At 41.9% G+C, this 21,997-nt stretch overlaps 1 protein-coding gene across 1 annotated transcript in view; it reads right to left on the bottom strand.

Moving 5' to 3' along the window:
• Positions 1-306: 306 nt before the first annotated feature.
• Positions 307-21,997, bottom strand: part of LOC119545112 (putative serine protease 47) — a 69,157-nt gene continuing 47,466 nt past the window's right edge. The window contains exon 6 of the mRNA XM_037850719.1: positions 307-627. Within this exon, the coding sequence (XP_037706647.1) occupies positions 307-627 (321 nt within the window). The remainder of the gene's footprint in view (positions 628-21,997) is intronic.

Below are 21,997 nucleotides of genomic sequence, written 5' to 3' on the forward strand. Positions count from 1 at the left end.
ACTATGACACACTAATTTTTAAATTAACAAATAAAAATATTAAAATTTTAAAATAACAAAAATTGGGCCCGGCAGGGGGTGGATTCTGGAGCGGTGACCTGCTGGGTCAGGTTTTGGGTTCAGGGATCAGGTTCAGGGATCGGGCTATGGTGAGACAAGAGGCCCAGCTAAGGGGGATCAGGAACCGGCAGGGAGAACCTTGGCCAGAGGCAGAGGTCGTGGTCAAGGGCAGGGCCCGAGTTTTCAAGTTAGGACCGGGATTAAGGGCGGGGCTACGGGCGGGGCCAAAGGGTAGCTCAGGCGCCGTTAAGGGGGCGGATCAGTACCGGACCGGAAGCTCACCTCATTGGGTGTCCCCAGCGTCCGATGCAGGCATTGGTGGGCGCCGGCGGGGAGCGCGCTAGGGAAACGCAAGCTAACCCTGCTCTGCTCGAGGCGGCCAGTCTGCGGGCTGGACCCTCGCGCGGAGGATGAGTCCCTTCCTCCTGCCACAGCCCGGGCTCCAGGTGAGGGGTGAAAAGGCGCGCGGGCGGGCGGGGTGCCGCTGACCAGGAGGTGGAGGCCTCGGGAGTGGATCCCGGAGCCTGGAGACAGGGTGGGCGAGGAGGACCTGGTTGTGCCCTTCACCTCATTTTTATAAAAACAGAGGTGATGGATACTCTTCTTACCCTGGACTGCTGCATTATAGTTAGATCCCTATCTTCAGGGTGGTAACTTGAGCTCTGCTGGGCCTATTCATACCTGTGCATTGGCAAATGCTCCAGAACCTGCTCCAATTACTGATATTTTTGATGGCAAGATCTAAAGTGATTGCGGGCGTTGGGGGGCGGGGCGGGGGGGGGGGAAGGGGGCAATTTTAATAAAGAAGACTGGATATAAAAGTTTATTGTTTTATTATCTGTTAGATTTTGAATAACAAAAACGAGGAAAAATTCTTCCATTGATCATTTCTTCCGTTGATCACTTCTTCCACTGATCAGTATTGAATTAATTTTTATATACGGTATTAGGAAGGGTCCACTTTTTACTTTTACACATGAATGACCAGTTTTCCTGGCACCATTTGTTGAAGAGACTATTCCTTCCCCATTGATGTACCTGGAACCCTAGTAAAAAATCAATTGTGCATAGATGTGTAGTTTTTCCCTGCATTCTCAGTTCTGTTTCATTAGTTCATATGTCTCTCCTTCTTCCAGTACCACAATGTTTTGATTAATGTTGCTTTGTAATAAGTTTTGAAACTGGGGAGCGTGAATATACTAACATCATCTTCTTAAGGTAATTCTGGGTATTTGGAGTCTCTTGCCCTTCCATATAAACTTGATAATTGGCTTTTCCATTTCTTCAAAGAATGGTGTTCAGTTTTGATTGGGAGTGCATTAAATTGGCAAATGGCTTTTTGTAGTCTTGCCATTTTAATGATGTTAAGTCTTCCAATCCATGAACACAGAATATCTTTCCATTTGTTTAGATCTTCTACAGTTTCTTTCAGTAATGCTTTGTAGTTTTCCATGTACAAGTTCCTTTACATCCCTGGTTACATTTATTCCTAGGCATTTTATTCTTTCAGTTGCTGTTGTTAATGAATTATTTTTCCTGATTTTGTTTTTGGACTGTTCATAGCTAGTGTATGGAAAAACCTACTGATTGTGTCATATTGATCTTTTACCTGTCCCTTTGCTGAGTGTGTTTCTTAGCTCTACAAGATTTCTTGTAGATTCTTCAGACTTTTCTATATATAGGAAGTGTCATATGACATTAACAGCTTGCATTAATGTGAAATATTTGTTACAATTTTTGACAGAATATTATCCTAATTGAACTATTAGCTGTAGTCTGTGGTTTACATTGGGATTTTCTGTTTGTGTTCTACAGTTCATTATGGGTTTTTTTTTTTTTCCAATTTTTAGTCTAGTAACATATATACAATCCCAAATTTCCCCCTTTACTATATTCAAACATATAATTCAGTGCTATAATTATGTTCATAATGTTGTGCTACCATCACCACCATCTATTACCAAAACCTTTCTATCACCCCAAATAGAAATTCGGTACAATTTAAGCATTAACTCCCTGTTCTATGCCCATACCCCAGCCTGATAACATATATTTTAGTGTCTAAATCTATGAATTTTCTTTTTGTAATTACTTCATAACATTCAGATCATGCAATATTTGTCCTTTTGTGTCTGGCTTATTTCATCAACATGATGACTTCAAGGTTCATCCATATTGTTTGTTGCATGTTTCAGAATCTCATTCCTTTTTATGGCTCAATAATATTCCATTGTATGTATATGCCACTTTTTATTCATCTATTCGTTGGTTGATGGTCACTTTAGTTACTTCCATGTTTTGGAAATTGTGAATAATGCCGATATGAACATTGATGACCATATATCTTTTTGATTCACTGCTTTCAAGTTTTTTGGGTGTACTTCTAGAAGTGGGATTGCTGGGTGTTACAGTTATGGTCACATGTCATCTTGACTTGATTATGGTAACCATTGTTTGGTCAAACAAGCACTGGCCTGTCTGTTTACTGTGAGTATACCTTGTGGATTTGAATCAACAGTAAGTTGATTGCATCTTTGGCTGGTTAAATGTCCAGTCAACTAAGGAGCTTGCCTTCAACAATGAGCAAAGTCTCATCCAGTCAGCTGAAGGCCTTAAAAGGAGACCTGATGATTTCAACAGTCAGGGGGAAGGAAGAATTGCTGTCATTTCTAGCTTCATTCCATCATGGTTGGAGAAGATACATTGTATGTGTTTTCAGTATTTTTGAATTTTTTGAGACTTCTTTTATGACGCAACATATGATCCATGTGTACTTGCTAGGGGTGTATATTCTGTTGGGAGAAGTGTTCTCTATATATCTGTTATGTTTAGTTGGTTTTGGTTGTTGTTCAAGTCTTCTATTTTCTTCTTGCACTTTTGTCTAGATGTTCCATCCATTTTGAGTGTGGTAGATTGAGGTCTCCTACTGTTTATGTAGAAACATCTGTGTCTCCCTTAAATCTGTTAATATTTGCTTCTTATATTTTAGGGCTGTGTTGTGAGGTAATAAATGTTTTTAATTGTTATAAAGGATGATGCCTTTAAAAGTATATTATTACCAGTGTTCCTCAAATCATTTTCAACATAAAGTCTACTTTATCTGATGTTAGTAGAGCTCCCCAAGCTCTCTTTTGTTTACTGTTTGCATGCCATATTTTGTTTCATTTTTTTTACACTCAGCCTAATTGTGTCTTTGAATTTAAGGTGAATTTCTATTTTTTAAATTAAATTCAGTTTTATTGAGCTATATTCACATACCATACAATCATCCATGGTGTACAATGAACTATTCACAATACCGTCATATAGTTATGCATCCATCATCCCAATCTATTTTTGAACATTTTCCTTACACCAGAAAGAATCAGAGTAAGAATAAAAAATAAGAGTAAAAAAGAACACCCAAATCATCCCACCCATCCCGCCCTATTTTTCATTTAGTTTTTGTCCCCATTTTTCTACTCATCCATCCATATACTGGATAAAGGGAGTGTGATCCACAAGGTTTTCACAATCACACTGTCACCCCTTGTAAGCTACATTGTTATACAGTTGCCTTCAAGTGTCAAGGCTACTGTGTTGGAGTTTGATAGTTTCAGGTATTTACTTCTAGCTATTCCAATACATTAAAACCTAAAGTGTTATCTATATAGTACATAAGAATGTCCACCAGAGTGACCTCTCAACTCCATTTGAAATCTCTCAGCCACTGAAGCTTTATTTTGTTTCATTTCACATCTCCCTTTTGATCAAGAAGATGTTCTCAATCCCATGATTCCAGGTCCAGATTCATCCCCAGGAGTCATATCTTGCGTTGCCAGGGAGATTTATGCCCCTTGGAGTCAGTCCCACATAAAGGGGGATGGCAGTGAGGTCACCTGCCTAGGTGGCTTAGTTAGAGAGAGAGCCCCACCCAGAGCCACTGGCTCTGGCCCTCCAGGGAAATCCCCTGGCATCGGCTAGGCATGGAGCAAAGGGATTGGAGGTGGGGGAGAAGCCCCGCAGCCAACGTGACATGGATCTGGGATATGGGAAGCAGCTCGTGTTCTGCCATGAATGCCAAAATTTGTTACTGTTATCACCACTTTTGGCTCGTCTGATTCAGCACTAAGGAAGGTAAAAATGTCCCTTTTAGTGAGAAGATGATTTATGGAAAGTGCACTGGCAAGGAGACCCCGAGAATGTTGTTTCATACAGTTCCTGGCTAATTATCAGCTGCCCTAGAGGAGTGATTAAATTCTACACTTCACCACTCTTACATGCAGAACTTCATGATCTTAACTAATCAGCCATGGGGGTCTGGACTCCTTTCTCTTGGTATCCCATTGTCTGTGGCAGTAGATTATTTGCTCCTGAAGACTAGCCCTGGCTTCTGTGGGAGACTCAAACAAGAGTTCAGTTAGGGTTTGTAAAGGAATGTCACATCCTAAGAAGAAAATGTTGTTTAAAGTTACTAGACCACTGATTTTGTTATGATTTTTAGTTAAATATTTTTCCATAAGCTTTTTAAACTAACACTTCTAGACTTTCTATGATCTGTAGGTCAAAGGATCCAAATGCCTAGAAAGTCCACATAACAAATGTCAGCTCCAGCTCAGCCCATTCCTCCATTACCTGAAACCAACTTGAATGCTCAGTATTCTTATGCTTTTTTAGTTTCTTTTAAAGGTAAACAAGTCGAAGCCTGGTAGGATTAAAGAGCTTTTCTGTGATCACATAGATAGTAAATAGCAGAACAGGAGTGAAACCTGGACCTCTCCTGAGAACTTGAAAGCCTTTGTTATTCGCACCTCTGCAGGCTGCTCCTAAATGTCCTTTCCCCTGTCAGACCGTTCCTGGGACTGCCCTTCAGGGGCTTGTTCAGACCTGCCCCAAGTGTGAGCCCCAGACTTGTACTCCCACTTAGACTAAGATGGGAGTGGAGACTAATTCTCAGTGGAGAGGAAGAGGGATGGAGCAGAAGAAGATGCAGGGGATCAGCAAGTCAGCGCAGAGCCTGGAGGGGACCTGAATTCACTAGCAGGACCCAGGGACTTTGAAAGGTCAGTCATCAGGGATTTCCCATTCTTTTTTTTTAATGCAATTTTTTTGAGATATATTCACATATGTTCACACTATTGTCATATAGTTGTGCTTTCATCACCACAGTCAAACTTTAAACATTTTCATTACTCCAAAAAATAAAATAAAAATTACGATAAAAAGAATGTCCAAACATCCCTTTCCCCTCCTCCCCCATGTTGTTCATTTACTTTTATTAATTACAGTTTTATTGAAATGTATTCACATACTCTACAGTAATCCACGTTGTACAATTGATTATTCACAGCACCATCATACATTTGTATATTCATCACCAGAATCAATTTTTGAACCTTTTCCTTACTCCAGAATAAAAATAAAAGCAAAAAAGAACACCTAGATCTTCCCATCCCCTCCATCCCACCCTATTCTTCATCTAATTTTTGTTTCCATTTTTCCACTCATCTGTCCATACACTGAATAAAGGAAGTATGAGCCACAAGGTTTTCACAATCACACAGTCACACTGTGCAAGTTACAAAGTTATATAATCATCTTCAAGAATCAAGGTCACTGGGATGCAGTTAGACAGCTTCAGGCATTTCCCTCTAGCCATTCCAACACACTAAAGACAAAAAGGTGATTTTTATATGGCACATAAGAATACCTTCCAGAGTGACCTCTCAACTCCATTTGAAATCTCTCAGCCACTGGAACCTTATTTTGTTTCATTTCCCTTCCCCTTTTTGGTCAAGAAGATCCTCTCAATCCCACAGTGCTGGGTCCAGGCTCATCACCAGGAGTCATTTCCCACATTGCCAAAGGGATTTACAACCCTAGGTGTCATGTCGCACATAAGGGGTAGGGTAGTGAGTTCACCTGACAAGTGGGCCTAGAGAGAGAGGAGGCCATATCTGAGCAACACAGAGGCTCTCTGGGGCGGGGGACTTCTTGACACAATTGTAAGTGGGCTTAGTTTCTCCCTTGCAGCAACTAGCCTCAAAAGGAAGAGCCCCTAGATCAAGGACAAGGCAATAACCCAGGTGGGGAAGTCCAACATTTCCTCATTTCTCCCCAGTTCCTCAGGGGGGCCCACAAATACACTTTTACTCTCTGCCTATATCACTCTGGGATGTATCAGGATTTCATCCCAGCCTGTACAAACTCATTAAGTCCCCCTTCCCTTCACAGCTCCGTGCACCTATGGTGTTCAAACTGATTGTACAAGTTAAATTATCTAGTGTGCTACAGAAAATATAGATCCTGCACCAATTAAACGTCTTCTCCCTTGGTCTTGCACAAAAGTAGTAGTTTTAAAACCTAGTCAGTATCGTCCTTTACCCTTGGAACTAGTTTGCCTTAGTCCTAACCATATCTGCTTCATTCATATCTCTGATTGGAGTCTGAACTCCTCTTCAGCTCTATCAACAGTTGCCTTATGGGGTAATACTGACATTCTTAGCTGCCAGGCTCTAGCTTCAAGTCTCAGATGTCACACAGATACCCAAAGTTCCAGAGATCAACCAGGTTATACACAAGGAGCTCAGCGTCTCAGAGTTTAGAGATAACCATTACAACTCAGGAATAGATGTGGCTGCTGTAAGAGCTTACAATCTAGGGAATATTACAATAGTCATTCTCCTGATAAGCTATGCCCTAAGATTCAGTTCTGAGAGTTTACATATTGTTGTTAGTCCTTATTAGTGAGGCATTATAATGTTTTTCCTCTCGTTTCTTGCGAGCTTCAGTCAAAATGCTGTACTCAAGATCCATTCAGCTAGGTCTCATAGCTTCATTCCTTCCTGTAGCCACTCAATATTCTATTGTGTGCATCTACCACAGTTCACCATTGTGTTCATCAGTCAATGTACCCTTAGACAACCTCCATCCATTGCAAATTGTGAATACTGCTGCCATAGACACCAAGTGTACAAATGTCCATTAGTGTCCTTGCTCTCAGATCTTCCAAGTATATACCCCATAGTGGGGTTGCAGGACCTTGTGACACCCACATACCTAGATTCTTGTGGAACCACCACACTGTTCTCCATATAGGTTACACCATTGTACTTCCCTACCAACGGTGAATACGTAAATCTCTCCCTCCAAGTTCTATCCAGCACTTGTGTCCCTCTGTTTATTTTTTTCCCTGTAAGAAAGAAAAAATGGCAACAAAAGGAAAGTTAAAAATAAAATAAAATACCATAAAAAAGTCAGACAACAACTCTAATGCCATGAATCCCATGACCTTCCCTCTGTCCCGGTCTTATAAGCATTTAGCTTTGGTATATTGCCTTTGTTACAATTAAAGAAATGTTACTGTTGCATTTCTCTATGCAGAGTCAATGCGTAGACTCTAGTCTGCATTGATTGTATTTTTCCCCCAATACCACCCCCTTTTTAACACCTTGCAAAGTTGACACTCATTTGTTCTCTCTCATGCAAAAACATATTTGTACATCTTACCACAATCATTGACTGCTCTAGGTTTCACTAGGCCACACAGTCCCAGTTTTTATCTTCTATCTTTCCTTCTGTCCTACATGCCCCTAACTTTTCTCTTTCAACCCTACTCACAGTCATCTTTGTTCAGTGTACTTGCATTATTGTGCTACCATCTCCAACCATTGTGCTCCAAATCTGTCTCTCCTTTTTTTTTGCTGTCTGTAGTGCTCCCTTTAGTATTTCCCGTAGAGCAGGTATCTTGTTGACAAACTCTCTCATTGTCTGTTTGTCTGAGAATATTTTAAACTCTCCCTCATGTTTAAAGGACAGTTTTGCCAGATGTAAAATTCTTGGTTGGTGGTTTTTGTCTTTCAGTATCTTAAATATATCATACCACTGCCTTCTTGCCTCCATGGCTTCTACTGAGAAATCTGCACATAGTCGTATTGACCTTCCTTTGTATGAGATGGATCGCTTTTCTCTTGCTACTTCCAGAATTCTCTTTGTCTTTGACATTTGATAATCTGATTATTACATGTCTTGGTGTAAGTCTATTTCGATCTATTCTGTTTGGAGTTTGCTGCCCTTCTTGGATCTGTAATTTTATGTCTTTCATAAAAGATGGGAAATTTTCAGTGACTATTTCTCCATTATTTCCTCTGCCCCATTTCCCTTCTCTTCCCCTTCCAGGACACCCATGACACGTACATTCAAAGGCTACATGTTGTCACTCGGTTCCCTCAGACATCACTCATATTTCTCCATTCTTTTCCCCACCTGTTCTTTTGTGTGTAGGATTTCAGATATCCTGTTCTCTGGTTCATGAATCTTTTCTTCTTTCTCTTCAAATCTGCTGCTTTATGTCACCATTGTGTCCTTCATCTCTTGTGTTGTGCCTTTCATTCCCATAAGTTCTGACAACTGTTTTTTCAAACTTTGAATCTCTTCCTTGTGTTTGCACAATGTCTTCTTTATATCCTTCATCTCCTTTGCCATATCTTCCCTCAACTCATTGAATTGATTTTTGGATTGATTTTTTAATTGATTTAGTAGTTTTGTTTGGTTAATAATTAGTTGTTTCAATTCCTGTATACTCAGTTGAGTAAGTTTGTTCCTTTTAGTGGGCCATGTCTTTGTTTTTCCTTGTGTGATTTTTCATTTTCTGTTGTCTAGGCATCTGGTTTCCTTGATTGCCCCAATCATATTTTCCCAGACCAGAGGTGCTCAGGTCTCAGGAGGAGTCTGTATTCAGTATTAGGTTTCCCTGTGGGTGAGTCCTAGAAGATTGACAGACTTTCCCATGAGGCCTCTAGACTCTGTGCTTTCCCTCACCCAGCAGATGGTGCTTGTCAGCCCGCAGCTCTCCGCTGGTGTAAAGAGGTGTGGTCCCTTTAATTCACAGTGGACCCTGACCTGGCAAGGGGCCAAGGGTGTCAGAAGCCAAGCTTAAGTTGTTTCTGGTTTGTTTGTTTTTCCTCAGGTCTGAATTCTCTGAGAGAGGGCAGCCACTTGAGCCAGTCCTACCACCGTTTTCTTAGGGAAGATATAACCCCTGGGGTGTTGTCTTTTCCACTTGAATCCCTCCTTTGTTTTTCTGGCTCTGTTAACTCCTCCCTTGCCTGGGTCAGCAAGGAGTTGAAAATGCCTGAGGCTTTCTCTAATTGGCTGCTTAGAATGAGAGAAAAAAATAGAAAAAGAGCAAAAGCCACTTTTCAGAGCAAGTCCCCAGCCCCTCAGTTTCACCAGTCTGCCTCTTCCCTTGGGAAACAACCATCTTCCAGTATTCTGAGCTCAGCCATCTCCAAAAGTCTCTGTTTTTATTTATTTATGTATTATTTTCCCATAAGCCCTGTCTCCTGCCTACTGGAAGGAACCGGCGTCCCTTGCTGCTCCAAGCACGATTATCTGTGCTTGTAGCTTATATTCAGTAGTCCAATTTTGTTAAATTAAAACCACAGTTGCAGCTTGGCTGAGTTACTTTCCCTGTAACCTGTTTCTTTTTTCCAAATGGCAATGTTTCAGCTCAGCCTGCCCTGTTCAAGGTGGGAGGGGCACCAGCTCCAGGTTTGCAGAGATTTACTTATGATTCTATTCTACAGCCTGAGGTGTTTCACCTCTTCCAGGCTGGTGTACAATGTGTGTCCATTCATGGATGTCTCCCAACAATTGTTCTAGATTATTTTCTAGTTGTTACTGGTTATTTAATAGTTGTTCTAGAGGACTAACTAAATTCCACACCTCTCTGTGCAACCACCTTGCTCCCTGTCTCGATTTCCCATTCTTGCTTGTGGTACGGTGGCAGCAGCTGGGGGCTCTCCTTGCCAGAGTCAACCCTGGACAAGCTATGGTGGGGGTGGGTAATTGTGGCAGAGTAACAAACCAAAGTCCATTAGAAAGCCTTGGGGAAACTTAAGGTTGTCTTGACTCCATGTGTGGATGTGTTGAGTGGCTACAGCCTGGGGTGGAATTGGCCTCAACGGAAGGTTGGGTTAGAAGAAGGCCATTTACCTTTTCTGTACCTACATCTTCCCACCTCATGGCCTTGGGGTATATGTTGCCTTATCCTTCTCTGCTGCCAGCTAGCAGTGGGGTGTTGTCTGGAAGTGTGTGAGCATAGCCAGCAAGGTTTGGTGAGGGTGCATGTGGCCTGGGCAGCCACTTTTGAGCATGTGTCCCTACACAGACCCCATGTCCAGGGCTGGGGAATTATTACCTGGGGAGACTGTCTCCTTCCAGTGTGGTTACTTTCTAAGGGATTGAGGCTGAAGCCTAAGAATGGGAGTTTCCTGGTGGAGGGACTGGAAGAAGGAGGTTAGCGGTGGTTCTCTGGTACCTGGGCCCCTCTCTTCTCCTTTAACTCACCATTTTGGACATGGGCTAAGTCTTGCTCTGCAGCCCTTCCACAGTACACAGTACAGAGTAGCTTCTCACCCTGGGGGCATTAGCTCATAAATCACAGTAATACAGACCCAAGAAGTAGAATTACCACAAAAGGGAACAAGCTGAAAATTACATGTGATTTGAAACAGGTGGACTAAAATTCTTAGAGAAGGCCAACAGATATTCTTATGAAAATAAGGAAATATTATTAGGAATATGACTCAACCTAAGAAACCCATAGAAAACAACACAAGTTTAATATAACATATGAAAAATATAATAGTTTAAATAATGCATTCAATAGATTGGAACAACAGAAAATTACAAATGAGAACTAAACACAATGAAGAGCAGACTTTGGAGCCAACATAATCAAGTTAGGATAGTTTGTAGTGTAAGGATCCTCAGCCACAGACATGTAAGAGTAAGAGATACACCAAGTACAGTGAAGATCTATGTGGTAGTTTGGAGACTGGATGTACCCCAGAAAGGATGATGTTCTTTTAATCCATTCTGGTGGGTTTAGACCTTTCGTGTGAGGGACCTTCTGATTAAGTTATTTAAATTGAGATGTTGGTATTAATCTTCTTATTGGAATCCTTTTTAAGAAAATAAAGCACATAGAGATGAAATTAAGAGAAGTTTAGAGAAAAGCCCCGGAGAAGCTAAGAAAGGACCCACAGAAAATACAGAGGAGGCTACTGAAGCCAGAACCTGAAAGCATCAAAACCTGGGAGAGAAAGACCAGTATACCCTGGCCATGTGACAGAGGTGTCCAAGATGCTGGCAGCCTGACTTAAGATTCCAGGTATCCTGTTGATGCCATGAGTTAGACGTTTTCATGGCCTAAGGACTAAATTGTAAGTTAAATCCCTATTGTGGAAGCCAACTGAATTCTGTTATATTGCATTCTGGCAGCTTTAGCAAACCGAAATACCTGTTATACATTAATTCCTCATTTCCTGTCCCCTCCTTTGTGCCTGATAATCTATACTAGGATTTCTTTCACTGTGAATTTACATATTCTAGTTAATTCTTATAAGCAGAATCATGCAATATCTGTCCTTTTCTTCTGACTTTTTTCACCCATCGTAATGTCTTCAGAGTTCATCCTTGTTGTCATGTATATAAGAACTTGATTGCTTTAAATGACTGAATACTATTGCATTGTTTGTATACACCGTACCACATTTTGTTTGTCTATTCTTTGCTTCATGGACGCTTGTGTGGCTTCCAACATTTGGATATTGTGAATAATGCTGCTCTAAACTTGGGGTATAAGTATCTGTTTGGGTCCCTGATTTTAATTTGTCCTGAATGATACCTGGACTCTGAAGACAGGCTGCCAGCATCCAGGACACCTCTGTCACATGGAAGGGCACATCCCGGCTTCTCCTGGTCCTTCATTCCTAGGTTTTGTTGTTTTCATCTTCTAGCTTTAGTGGGTTCCTCTCTGATTTTATGCAAAATACCAGAAATGGATTGCTTTTTACAATGGGGGTTTATTATTTCACAAATTTACAGTTCTAAGGCCATAAGCATGCCCAAACCAAGGCATCAAGAAGAGGATAACTTCACTGAAGAAAGGCCAATGGCCTCCAGAACACCTCTCAGCTGGGAAGGTGTGTGGCTGGTGTCTGCTAGTCATTTTCTCCCTTGTTGCATTGCTTACAGCTTCTGACTCTAATGGCTTCTCTTCAAGTGTCTGTGGGTTCTCACTTAGCTTCTCTGGGGCAAATTCTGGGCTTCATCTCTTAGTTTATCATCCCCAAATGTCTTTCTGTCAGCATGTCCAAGCATCTGGGTGTGTGTCAGTTCTCTTAAGGGCTACAGAAAACTAATTAGACCCACCTTGAGTGGGCAGGGTCACATCTCCATGGAAATAATCTAATCAAAATGCCCCACCCATATTCAGTGGGTCACATCTCAGAAATAACCTAATCAAAAGATCCCACCCACAGTAAGTCTGCACCACAAGATTGGATTAAAAGAACATGGCTTTTGTGGGGTACATAGTAGATTCAAACCAGTAGACCTTTCTTTTAACTTCTGTCCCTCTCAGCCTCTCAGAAGTTTTTTTCCTGTCTTTTATCCTCTTATAAAAGACTCCAGTAAGAGGTTTAAAACCCACATTGAATGAGGTGGGTCACACCTCAATTGAAATAACCTAATCAAAAGGTCCCACCAAAAACAGCTGTAGGTGTACCACAGGAATGGATTAAAAGGACATGATATTTCTGGAGTACAATACAGCTTCAAACCATCACAATGGATGCAGGGTTTCTGTTTGGGATGATGGAAAATTTTGGAAATGGATTGTAGTGATGGTAGCACAATTTTGAATGTGACCTATTACAGTGAATTTTATGCTTGGATATGGGTGAGATGGGAAAATTTATGTTGTGTATAAGGTACCAAAATTTTAAAAGAGAGAGAGAGAGAGAGACACCAAGGAGACAATAACAATGAAATGCAATTTCCCACAGTCGTTCATGACTTCTTACATAGTTATGAAACAATATCAAGACCAGGAAACTGACATTGGCACAGCATATGTGCAGAGCTCCATATGATTTTATGACATGGAGGTTCAGGTAAGCACCATTGCAATCAAGATAGTGATTCCAGCACCACAAAGAAATCCCTGATGCTGCCCCTTCACAGCCAAACACATATCCTCCCCTTCATCATCCTAACCCCTGGCAACCATGAATCTGCTCCAAATCTCCACACTTTTTGTCAATTTGAGAATGTTACATAAATGGAATCCCAGAATATGTGATCTTTTCAGATTGTTTTTCTTCAACGCTCTTTTGAGTTCCACCCAAGTTGTTTCTATGTTAAAAGATGTTATTTTTATTGCTGAGTAGTAGTTCTTGGTATGGATGTACCACAGTTTGTTTAAATATTCATCAATTGAGAGAAGTTTCAGTTGTTTCAAGAATTGGGCTATAACAAATAAAACTGCTATGAACATTCATGTACAGATTTTTTAGTAGATGTGATTCTTCATTTTTTCTGGAATAAATGCCCAGCAGTGCAATTGCAGGGTAGTGTGATAAGTGTATGTTTAATTTGTAAGAACTTGTCATATTATTTTCCAAAGTGGCTGGATCATTTCACACCATGAATGTATGAATAATCCAGGTTTTTGGCAACCTCATCTGCATTTCATAATGTCACTAAATTTTATTTAAGCTCTTCTGATAAATGCATAATAATGTCTCATTGTTTATTTGATTTGCATTTCTTAAATGGCTAGTGATTTTAAAAATTGTTCATATTTTATTTGTAAAGTATATGTCCTATTTGGGAAATACCTCTTCATATTTTTTGTCCATTTTCTTCTTGGGCTGTCTCTATTTTCACTGCTGAGTTTTGAGAGCTCTTTATATTTTCTAAACATGACACTTTGAAAATAGTTTCTGTAAGCTTGTAGCATTTTCATCTTTTTACAGCGTCTTTCACCTAGGAAAACCTTTTAAATTTCTTGAAGTCCCATTATCAGTATTTTCTTCTATTCATATTGTTTTTGATGTCAGTCTGAGAACTCTTCACGAAGCCCTAGGTACTGAAGATTTCTCCTATATTATCTTTTTAAAGTTTCATAGTTTTATGTTTCATATTTAAATGACAAAAGATGAGTTAATTTTTGTGTAAGGTGGGAAGTATAGGCAAAGATTTATTATTTGCCTGAGTGTATTCAATCTGAAAAAGCCCCTGCAGCTAGGTCTCAGAGTTCCCATCTTTGACAGTGAGAGCACTGCCCATCCTTGATAAGGGGATCTCAGCATTAAATCTTTGTAATTCTTTGTAAAATTCCTTGCAATTAAGTTTCTTAGTTCCTGACTGTTAAATTTTAAATCCAAGTTAAAGCTTACCCTTTCCAGTTATGCCAGTCTTTCTGATAAAGGGAGGGTCCATCATCCTAAACAATAAACAGACTTCCAAGCCTTGACCAAATATTCCCCTCTCTGATAGCTTTCTGTATCTCAATCTGAATCTCACTGCATTTTACTAAAATATGTCAAAGGGCCCAGGTTAGTTCACAAATCATACCAAAACCGTCTGGTCTCAGAATTCAGTAAAATGGCTTCTGAAGTCTCTTCAGGGTCTGTCACAGGGAGGTATGTATTACGAGTGTGTTGACACTTGACAGCCAGTTTAGGTTGAGGGTCCTGTAGGTCAGATGGAGCCACAAAATGGCCACTTTCCAAGTTCCATTCTTCCAAACCCAGAATCTCTGCACACATGCTTTATGAGGTTGGAGGAATGGCGTGAAATGAATCATATTCTGGATGTAATTTCCAGACCCCTGATGGAGTATCTTCAGCTATGAGCCTCCTTGAGACCTAAGCCCAGTGGCCAGCCTTGGGCACACAGAGCCATTGATCAGGTACTTGATATGGAAACAAGGGTACAGCTTGGCCAAGCCCCTGCCCTATCCCTGCCCCCCCAACACAAACTCCAGAACATGTTCCGGCATTATCACATGCTGACTGTTTAACTGTAGAACATCCTTTAATTCTGAAGAATGAATGAAAGGTTGCCCACAAAAGGGGAGACATATGGAGGGATTCCATCCTGGTCACTGGCAGACATTCTGTGTTTTCATTTATTGTGCCAGGTCTTTCTCAGATTGTCAAGTGAAATTTGCATAGGATAATATAACTACTTTGACATGTTTTATTAATTAGTAGTTAAAGATGTGTGCTCCAAAACCAAACATGCTTGGGCCAATTCTGGCTGTCCTTCTTCTTATTACACGACCTGGAGGCAGTCACTTGACATCTCTATGCCCTGGTTTCCTCATACAGAAAAGGAGATGATTTCAACTAACTGCAGAGGCTTTCTTTTGTGGAGAATAAATGAGTTAACAGGCCATAAAGCACTTGGGCATATGCAGTTCATATTAAGCATTTTCTCTGTGTAAATATCATTATTTCCCTTGTTTAAAGAGTAATGAGCCATGATATGTTGACAATGTGAATTTTCATAGATTTTCATTCACTTTCTTTTAATATTTTCTAGGTCCATTGTTGCCAGACTCTGCTTCCAGGTTCATGGCCATGCTACAAGAAAGAATACATGGCCACAGCACAGTATAGAATAAGAAGGCAGAAAATTTATTGAGAACATGTGTGAGAGTATTACAGGAGCTCCTTTGTCATGGGAGCCCCTATTCAGGCTTGACATCTTGTTGTGAGAAGGAATTCAAGGAGGAGACAAGCAGGTAAAAGGAAGTGAGAAAAGTTTCTTGAAGAGAAAGAGAGTGTATGTTTAAGGGGGTCAGCAGAGTTGTGCTCAAGAGAGAGACATGCGCCATGCTGTTTGGCACATGGGGTTTTATTAGTCTAAACAGAGGAATGTAAGATTAGAGACATTGGCACATTTTATTGGTTTATACACATATAAAATATAGATTGTCAATTGGCCTTTGAAGCCTCTGTACTAATTGGAGAGCTGTAGGTGAGGTTCTGGGATTGGAATTTTCCATTCCCTCCCTGCTGTTTGTTGCCCTCCTTGTTAGCCTTTATCTTAAGCATCACACTACTTTTTGGAGAATTTATGATCCCTGACTTGTAATCAATTAATGTATTCTGTTTTCCTTAACTGCTTTGGGTTTCAGAAGAATTCATTCTTATCTACAGATGCCTCTGCCTTGCACCCAGGCCCTGAAGGCACCTCAGGGTCTGCAAGATGTTTTCATACATCTAACGTACCTCGTCATGTCTTATACACTGTACTTGTATAGTTTCACATGTCGTATGTTTTGTGAGATTGAAGTATCTTGACAGCATATACTTCATTTTCATTTCCTGTTGGACCTCCTATACTATTTTTCCAATGACTCGCATGCCATCCTCTGTAGGTAGAATTAGAGCATATTTAGTTGCATAATCTCTTACTTTGGACCCTTGCAAATCAGCTCAGGAATGGCAAAGTCAAAGGGCATTAAAGAAAAAATGAAAAAGACGTCACTGGAGTATACCATTGCCCACTGAATACCAAGGCAAACTTGACTTGTATTTAAATATAAACCCTGAGAAGATAGTGATGAGTGTCCATGGAGATGTTAGTGTGTGATGGGCAGTGAGAAGTGTTGGTGTGTGGGTGGGATGTGTGTTAATTGATTAACCCTAAGCAGCAAATAGTGGATGACCTACAATGTCTTCCTCACTTTCTGTCGATACTAGGAGAGTAATCAATCCTTCACATCAGGAATCCTGACCTTACATGTGTTCCCAGAAAAGATATGGAAAACTTGGCCGAGAAGCAACAACTCATTGGTGAGTGAATGCCTGTTATGTGCCAGGGAAACCTTGGCAGGTCCGCACTGCTGGTGGCCCTGACGCATGGTTGTCCAATGGTAGATTTGGAGTTTCACACAAGATGGACTTTCAGTCTGTTCCTACTCTTCAGGTTCAGGTAGAATTTAGGGTGGGGAAGCAACAGAATCTGTCTCCTGCTGTCAATTCAAACAAAATAAGGATGCAAAGGGCACAGGAGAGCCAGGTGTGTGAGTACATGAGTGTAACCCCTGCACTCCCAGGGTGTAACTTTGGTGATGCCCATCATTGATGGAGAGAACAGGACAAGAGTGAACCATGTTCCCTTCAAAGAGGATGCATTTACTATGCTGAACTTCCTGAGATACTCTGTGTTACCTCTATCTCCTGATGAAAACCTTGGAATGTAGAGGAGTTGGTGACTTGCCCAAAGTTATACACCTGTGAATGGTGGAGTCAGGACTCTGCTGTTTCCTCAGTATATTGCCAATATGAGTGCTGGTCTAGATATCAGGAAAAGTAGGGGGTGGGGGCATATTGTAAGGAGGCTCACCCGAGAGGGGCCTGCATGGGCCTGTTGGAATATGTAAGACTCTTCTGGACATTTGGTGCCTGGCATCAGCACTGGTAATACTGCCTAAGGGGGCCATAGCCTGTGAGCCCTGCTTCTCTTTGTTGAGGCCCAGCTAGGGACAGAGAGAGGCCATCAACTTGGAAAAGTAAGGCTGCATAAAAAATTCCATTGCACAAAAGCCCATAGAGAGAGGCAAGTCCTGGATACTGCCTACTTGGGAAGATGAAGGTAGTGGCTGGGACAAACTGTAGAGCAAAAATGTGAAATACATGGGAAGATAATAAGAAGAGAGGATGCTGACATCTGGCTCTTTCTGTCCTAACCTCTGCTGGGAGCTAGCATTGGGGCTAGGCCACCTTGGTCCAAGGACTATTTTAGACCCACTTTGCCTCTGCAGCTGGGATAACTGGGACTACAGCTTTGCCTGCTGAACTGTGCCAGGGAAACACGCTGGGAGTCACAGCTTTCCTGAAACCACACAGGCAGTGGGGCAGGAATCAGGACTTAAAACTTGGAGAAGCCACCACTGGTGAACAGGAACAAGGGATGGTGTCAGGGATTTTCCATGCAGGGATTATGAGTGTCTGACAGGGCTGGTAGGAAGTGTTCAGAGAGGTTGAGCATGCAAATTTGGTTTTGAAGAGTTACCCAGAGATCGAAAGGTGAGGACTAGACCATTCAGCAGAAGGAGTGGGTTCACCCTGTCTCCTTGGTGTCAGCTCTCTCTTGAATGTTTTTTCATGTGGTAGTTACCTTTTAATGTCAGGTCCTGAACTTGTCTGCCCAGTGCCCACCTAAACCTTCTACACCAGAATCAAATCCCAGATACCCAAAGACTCCTCTCCAGGCAGCTCCACTGCTCTGACGATGGCCTGTGTAAGAGCCCAAGTAGGTGGAGACTAACCCCCTTCCTCCCCAGCTCATATTCACCTTGCACACCACGGGTCGCCCAGGGCCTGCAGTACACCTGAACCCGTGTCTGGGCTTTTATAATCAAGTTGATATTAGTTTTGTTGGAAGTAATTTAGATATGAATATAAATCACTATTTACATGTTTTCAATATAAGGATTTCAGTCATTAATTGGGAAGGAGAGGGAATAGTGTTTGTGGGATGATCCTTGAAAGATCCCCAAATCTCCTGAGATCAGGCCCCTTGGCCACTGGAAATGGACTCATTCCCATCTACTTGGACAAGAGTCAATCCTGCACAGAAATACACAAATGGTCTTCATATTCTGCCACTGATGCCCTACTTAATATAAACTGTTTCATGATAGATGCATCACGAATCTCTTTCCAGCTCATTTCATTTTGTCTGTCCTAACTAAGATTAAAAAGCAGCTGACTACAATTACATATTTAGTAATTTCTGTGTCTTAAAAATGTCATCTCCTACATTGAGACTGAAATGCACACAGCTGTATCCCCAAGAAGCCAGGGTCATTTATCTCTGCTCAAACCACCCACACAGCAATTAACTTTGGTGTGCTGAGGATCACTGAAGCCCCGATGTCTTCATCTTTCACTGAAGCACAACAGAAGAACTCTAATGGAAGGTGTTCCAGATTGCTAATGCTGCCATTACGCAAAATACTATAATGGATTGCCTTTTATGAAGGGGATTTATTAGGTTACAGATTTACAGTTCCAAGTCAATAAAAGTGTCCAAACTAAGGCATCAACAAGATGGTACCTTACTGAAGAATGGCCAATGGCATCTGGAACGCTTCTGTCAGCTGGAAAGGCATGATGTGGCTGGTGTCTGTGTTCTTTTGCTCCTGGGTTCTGTTTCAAAATGGCTTTCTCCAAAATGTCATTGGGCTTCATCTCTTACCTTAGCATCTCCAAATGTCCTTCTTTCCACATCTCCAAGTATCTCCAAGCATCAGTAAGCATCTGGGTCTCCTGGCTTAGTGTGTCCTGGGGTGTTTTTGTCTCTTAGCTTCTCCAGAGCAAACTGTGGGCCAGCATCTCAAAGCATCAGCAAAAGCATCTCTCCAAAAGTCTCAGCTGCAGCACTGAGCTCCTTCTGTCTGAGAGCTCTTATAAGACTGCAGTGATTTAATTAAGACCCACACTGAATGGGCAGGGTAACACCTCCCTGGCCATAATCTAATCAAGGTATTACCTACAGTTCGGTGAGTGACATCTCCATGGAAACATTCAATCAAGAGATTACACCCTAATCAGAAAGATTAATAAATCTGCCCCCAAAAGATTGCATTAAAGAATATGCCTTTTTCTTGGGGACATAATATATACAAACTGGCATAGGTGTTTCATCTAGGATCAATTATAGAAAATTAGCTAATTGTCCAGAAATCTGAATGGTACGAAAGCAACTTCCCATCAATAAATTATGAAAATAAATAGAAAATGTTGTGATGTCCACAGAAGGCCACTCAAAACCAATCCAGGGCTTGTATGGGGGGGAAATAGGAAAGGGATCACTGGGGACTTGTCTGTTACCAAGGCAAGTACAGAAGAATGGCACCCACACCTAACCCAGAATTTGGGTGAAGTCGATGATGGAAGGGATCACTGGAGACTGGCCAGTTACCAGGGAAAGCCTGAGAGTGAGTCTATTTCCAGGAGGAGTCTAAAAGAAGTCAGAACTCAGCCAGTCAACTATGGAACCAAAGAGCCTGCTGCCATCCACATCCTTCCTTTTTCACAGTCCCTCAATCATCACATCAGTGATGGGTTTATAGAATATTCGGCACTGGTATATTCAACCCAACTACCTTTAAATACATTTTGTATAAAATTCCTCTAAAAGTACCACCCCTCTTCCCATGCCCAGGAGATCATTTCCACCTTGGAAAGTCTTAAACCCCTCCCTACCCACCCCCCCCCCCCCACACACACACTCTGGAACTGCCAAGGACAAGCATTGGCATCAGAAGCAGCATTGAGGGTCATTTTGGTACTGCAAGGGGAGAATTTTCTTTGGGACCCAACATGGAGGGGCTGGTATGAGGAGAGTTTCTTCCCACTGCTCCCTACTCTCTACAATGGCACTTCTTTCTGAGACCTACAAGAGGGTCACACCTTTTTTGAATTTGATGGTTAAGAACCAAACCCAGCACCAAGGGTAGCCTCCGCCCGCCAAATCAACCTCTTGATGGGGGTGTGTTTTCAGGAGAGGATGGGTCATCAAAGGGAGCTCTCTTTGGAGAAGTGGCAGCAGATTGTGGAGTATGACTGAGACTATGTTTCTCAGAAGGTAGGGCTGGGATGCTTCCTGGGCCTCCTGAACTCTAGTAGAGAGAAAGCCTGAGGCAGAAAGTGGATGCTGGAAAAAACCCCTTGGAGCCAGTAGGAAAGCAAAGCTTGGGAGCTACACCTCCTCCTCAATGGTCCCAGCTGTTGGCCTGGATTTTGTACATGTAGACAAGGTTTCTTGGGAAAATTCCTCATCCCTGCTTCCCAATCTGGGGGAACTGTCATGAGAGGTGATTTTTGTAGTTATGATTTTGGGAGACTCATGTTCCCTTGGAGAGAAAGCAAGGTCTTTAGAGATGGCCAGGCTATTCTCTGCACTGCCATCCCTATGTGGTGTATAAGTACTAATTTTATCTCCTAGATGGAGGCAATAGTCATCTCTGCTCACTGCTCCCTGGCTCTTCTTGCCCATGGAAGTGATTGAGTCTAACTTGGATATGTTGCAACATGGGGTGCTTCCACACACTGTCCATCTGTCAAGACCAGGAGATGTTTTTCAACTGGCAGTGAGGAAGGAGAAAGGACAATTAATAGCTCTGCACAAGATTGCGAGATAAGGGGGCTGATTGATGGTGGATGTGATTGCATTTGGCACAATGCAGCTGTGTTTCATGTGCAGATATTATTACTCATTTTCCCATCTTCCTGTGCATTATCCCAAGATTTCAACCCTTGCCACTCCTTTCCAACATATCTCCAGTTTCCTATGCACTAGTTCTCCACCTGTGCCCACACCTGCTGTTTCTCTAAAGAAGCTATGACATCCAAGGCGAGGTACAGGTAGATAATATTTGGATTTTATGTTGTGAGGTTCCCTCCAACCCTAGGTTTACCTGTGTGGCAGTGAGTCCTTCCTATTGCTGCAGCTCCTCTATTAGGGCCAAGAAATCTGTATGTGGTCCTGAGGAAGGCAATTCTTCTTGGAATTGAGGGTGAATGACAACATCCACCTAGCAAAATAGTAGTGACCATCCTTAATAAATGTAACCTGCCAGTCTAGAGACCAAGAGGATAAGCCTTGATACTGCACCATGGCATGCATTCTGTGGTTGTTTTGGACCATGAGCATCACCAGCTACAAACCTATACACTCATGAACACATTTATAAATACACATCTAAGAAACTGCATATGTATACGCAGCCCCACTGCTAAGGAAGTGACCTGAGTTCCTATGGCCTATGGCAAATGGGCAGATCTTATCTTGTTGACAAAGCCAAGAATCGGTAATCTGCTAGACACCACACCTGTAGATCCAGCCCACCTTGTTAACACACAGCTTGTGCACACAGCTTGTTGATGTAGATCAAGAAACCTGGGTTTGCATAAATTGCATCCTCTTCCTGCTATTCCTTGTGGTCTTCCTCTTTTCCATTTTCCATCTGCCTCCTCAGAGACTGAGAGCAAAGGCCCCAGCAGTGCATCCGTGATGTCAGTGTACTCTTGGAGGGCTTCAGGTGGGATCTCCTTCGGTGCCTTCATCTTAATACTCTGCTAAT

The sequence above is a fragment of the Choloepus didactylus genome, chromosome 10 (assembly GCF_015220235.1).
Source record: "Choloepus didactylus isolate mChoDid1 chromosome 10, mChoDid1.pri, whole genome shotgun sequence".
Lineage (NCBI taxonomy): Eukaryota > Metazoa > Chordata > Mammalia > Pilosa > Megalonychidae > Choloepus > Choloepus didactylus.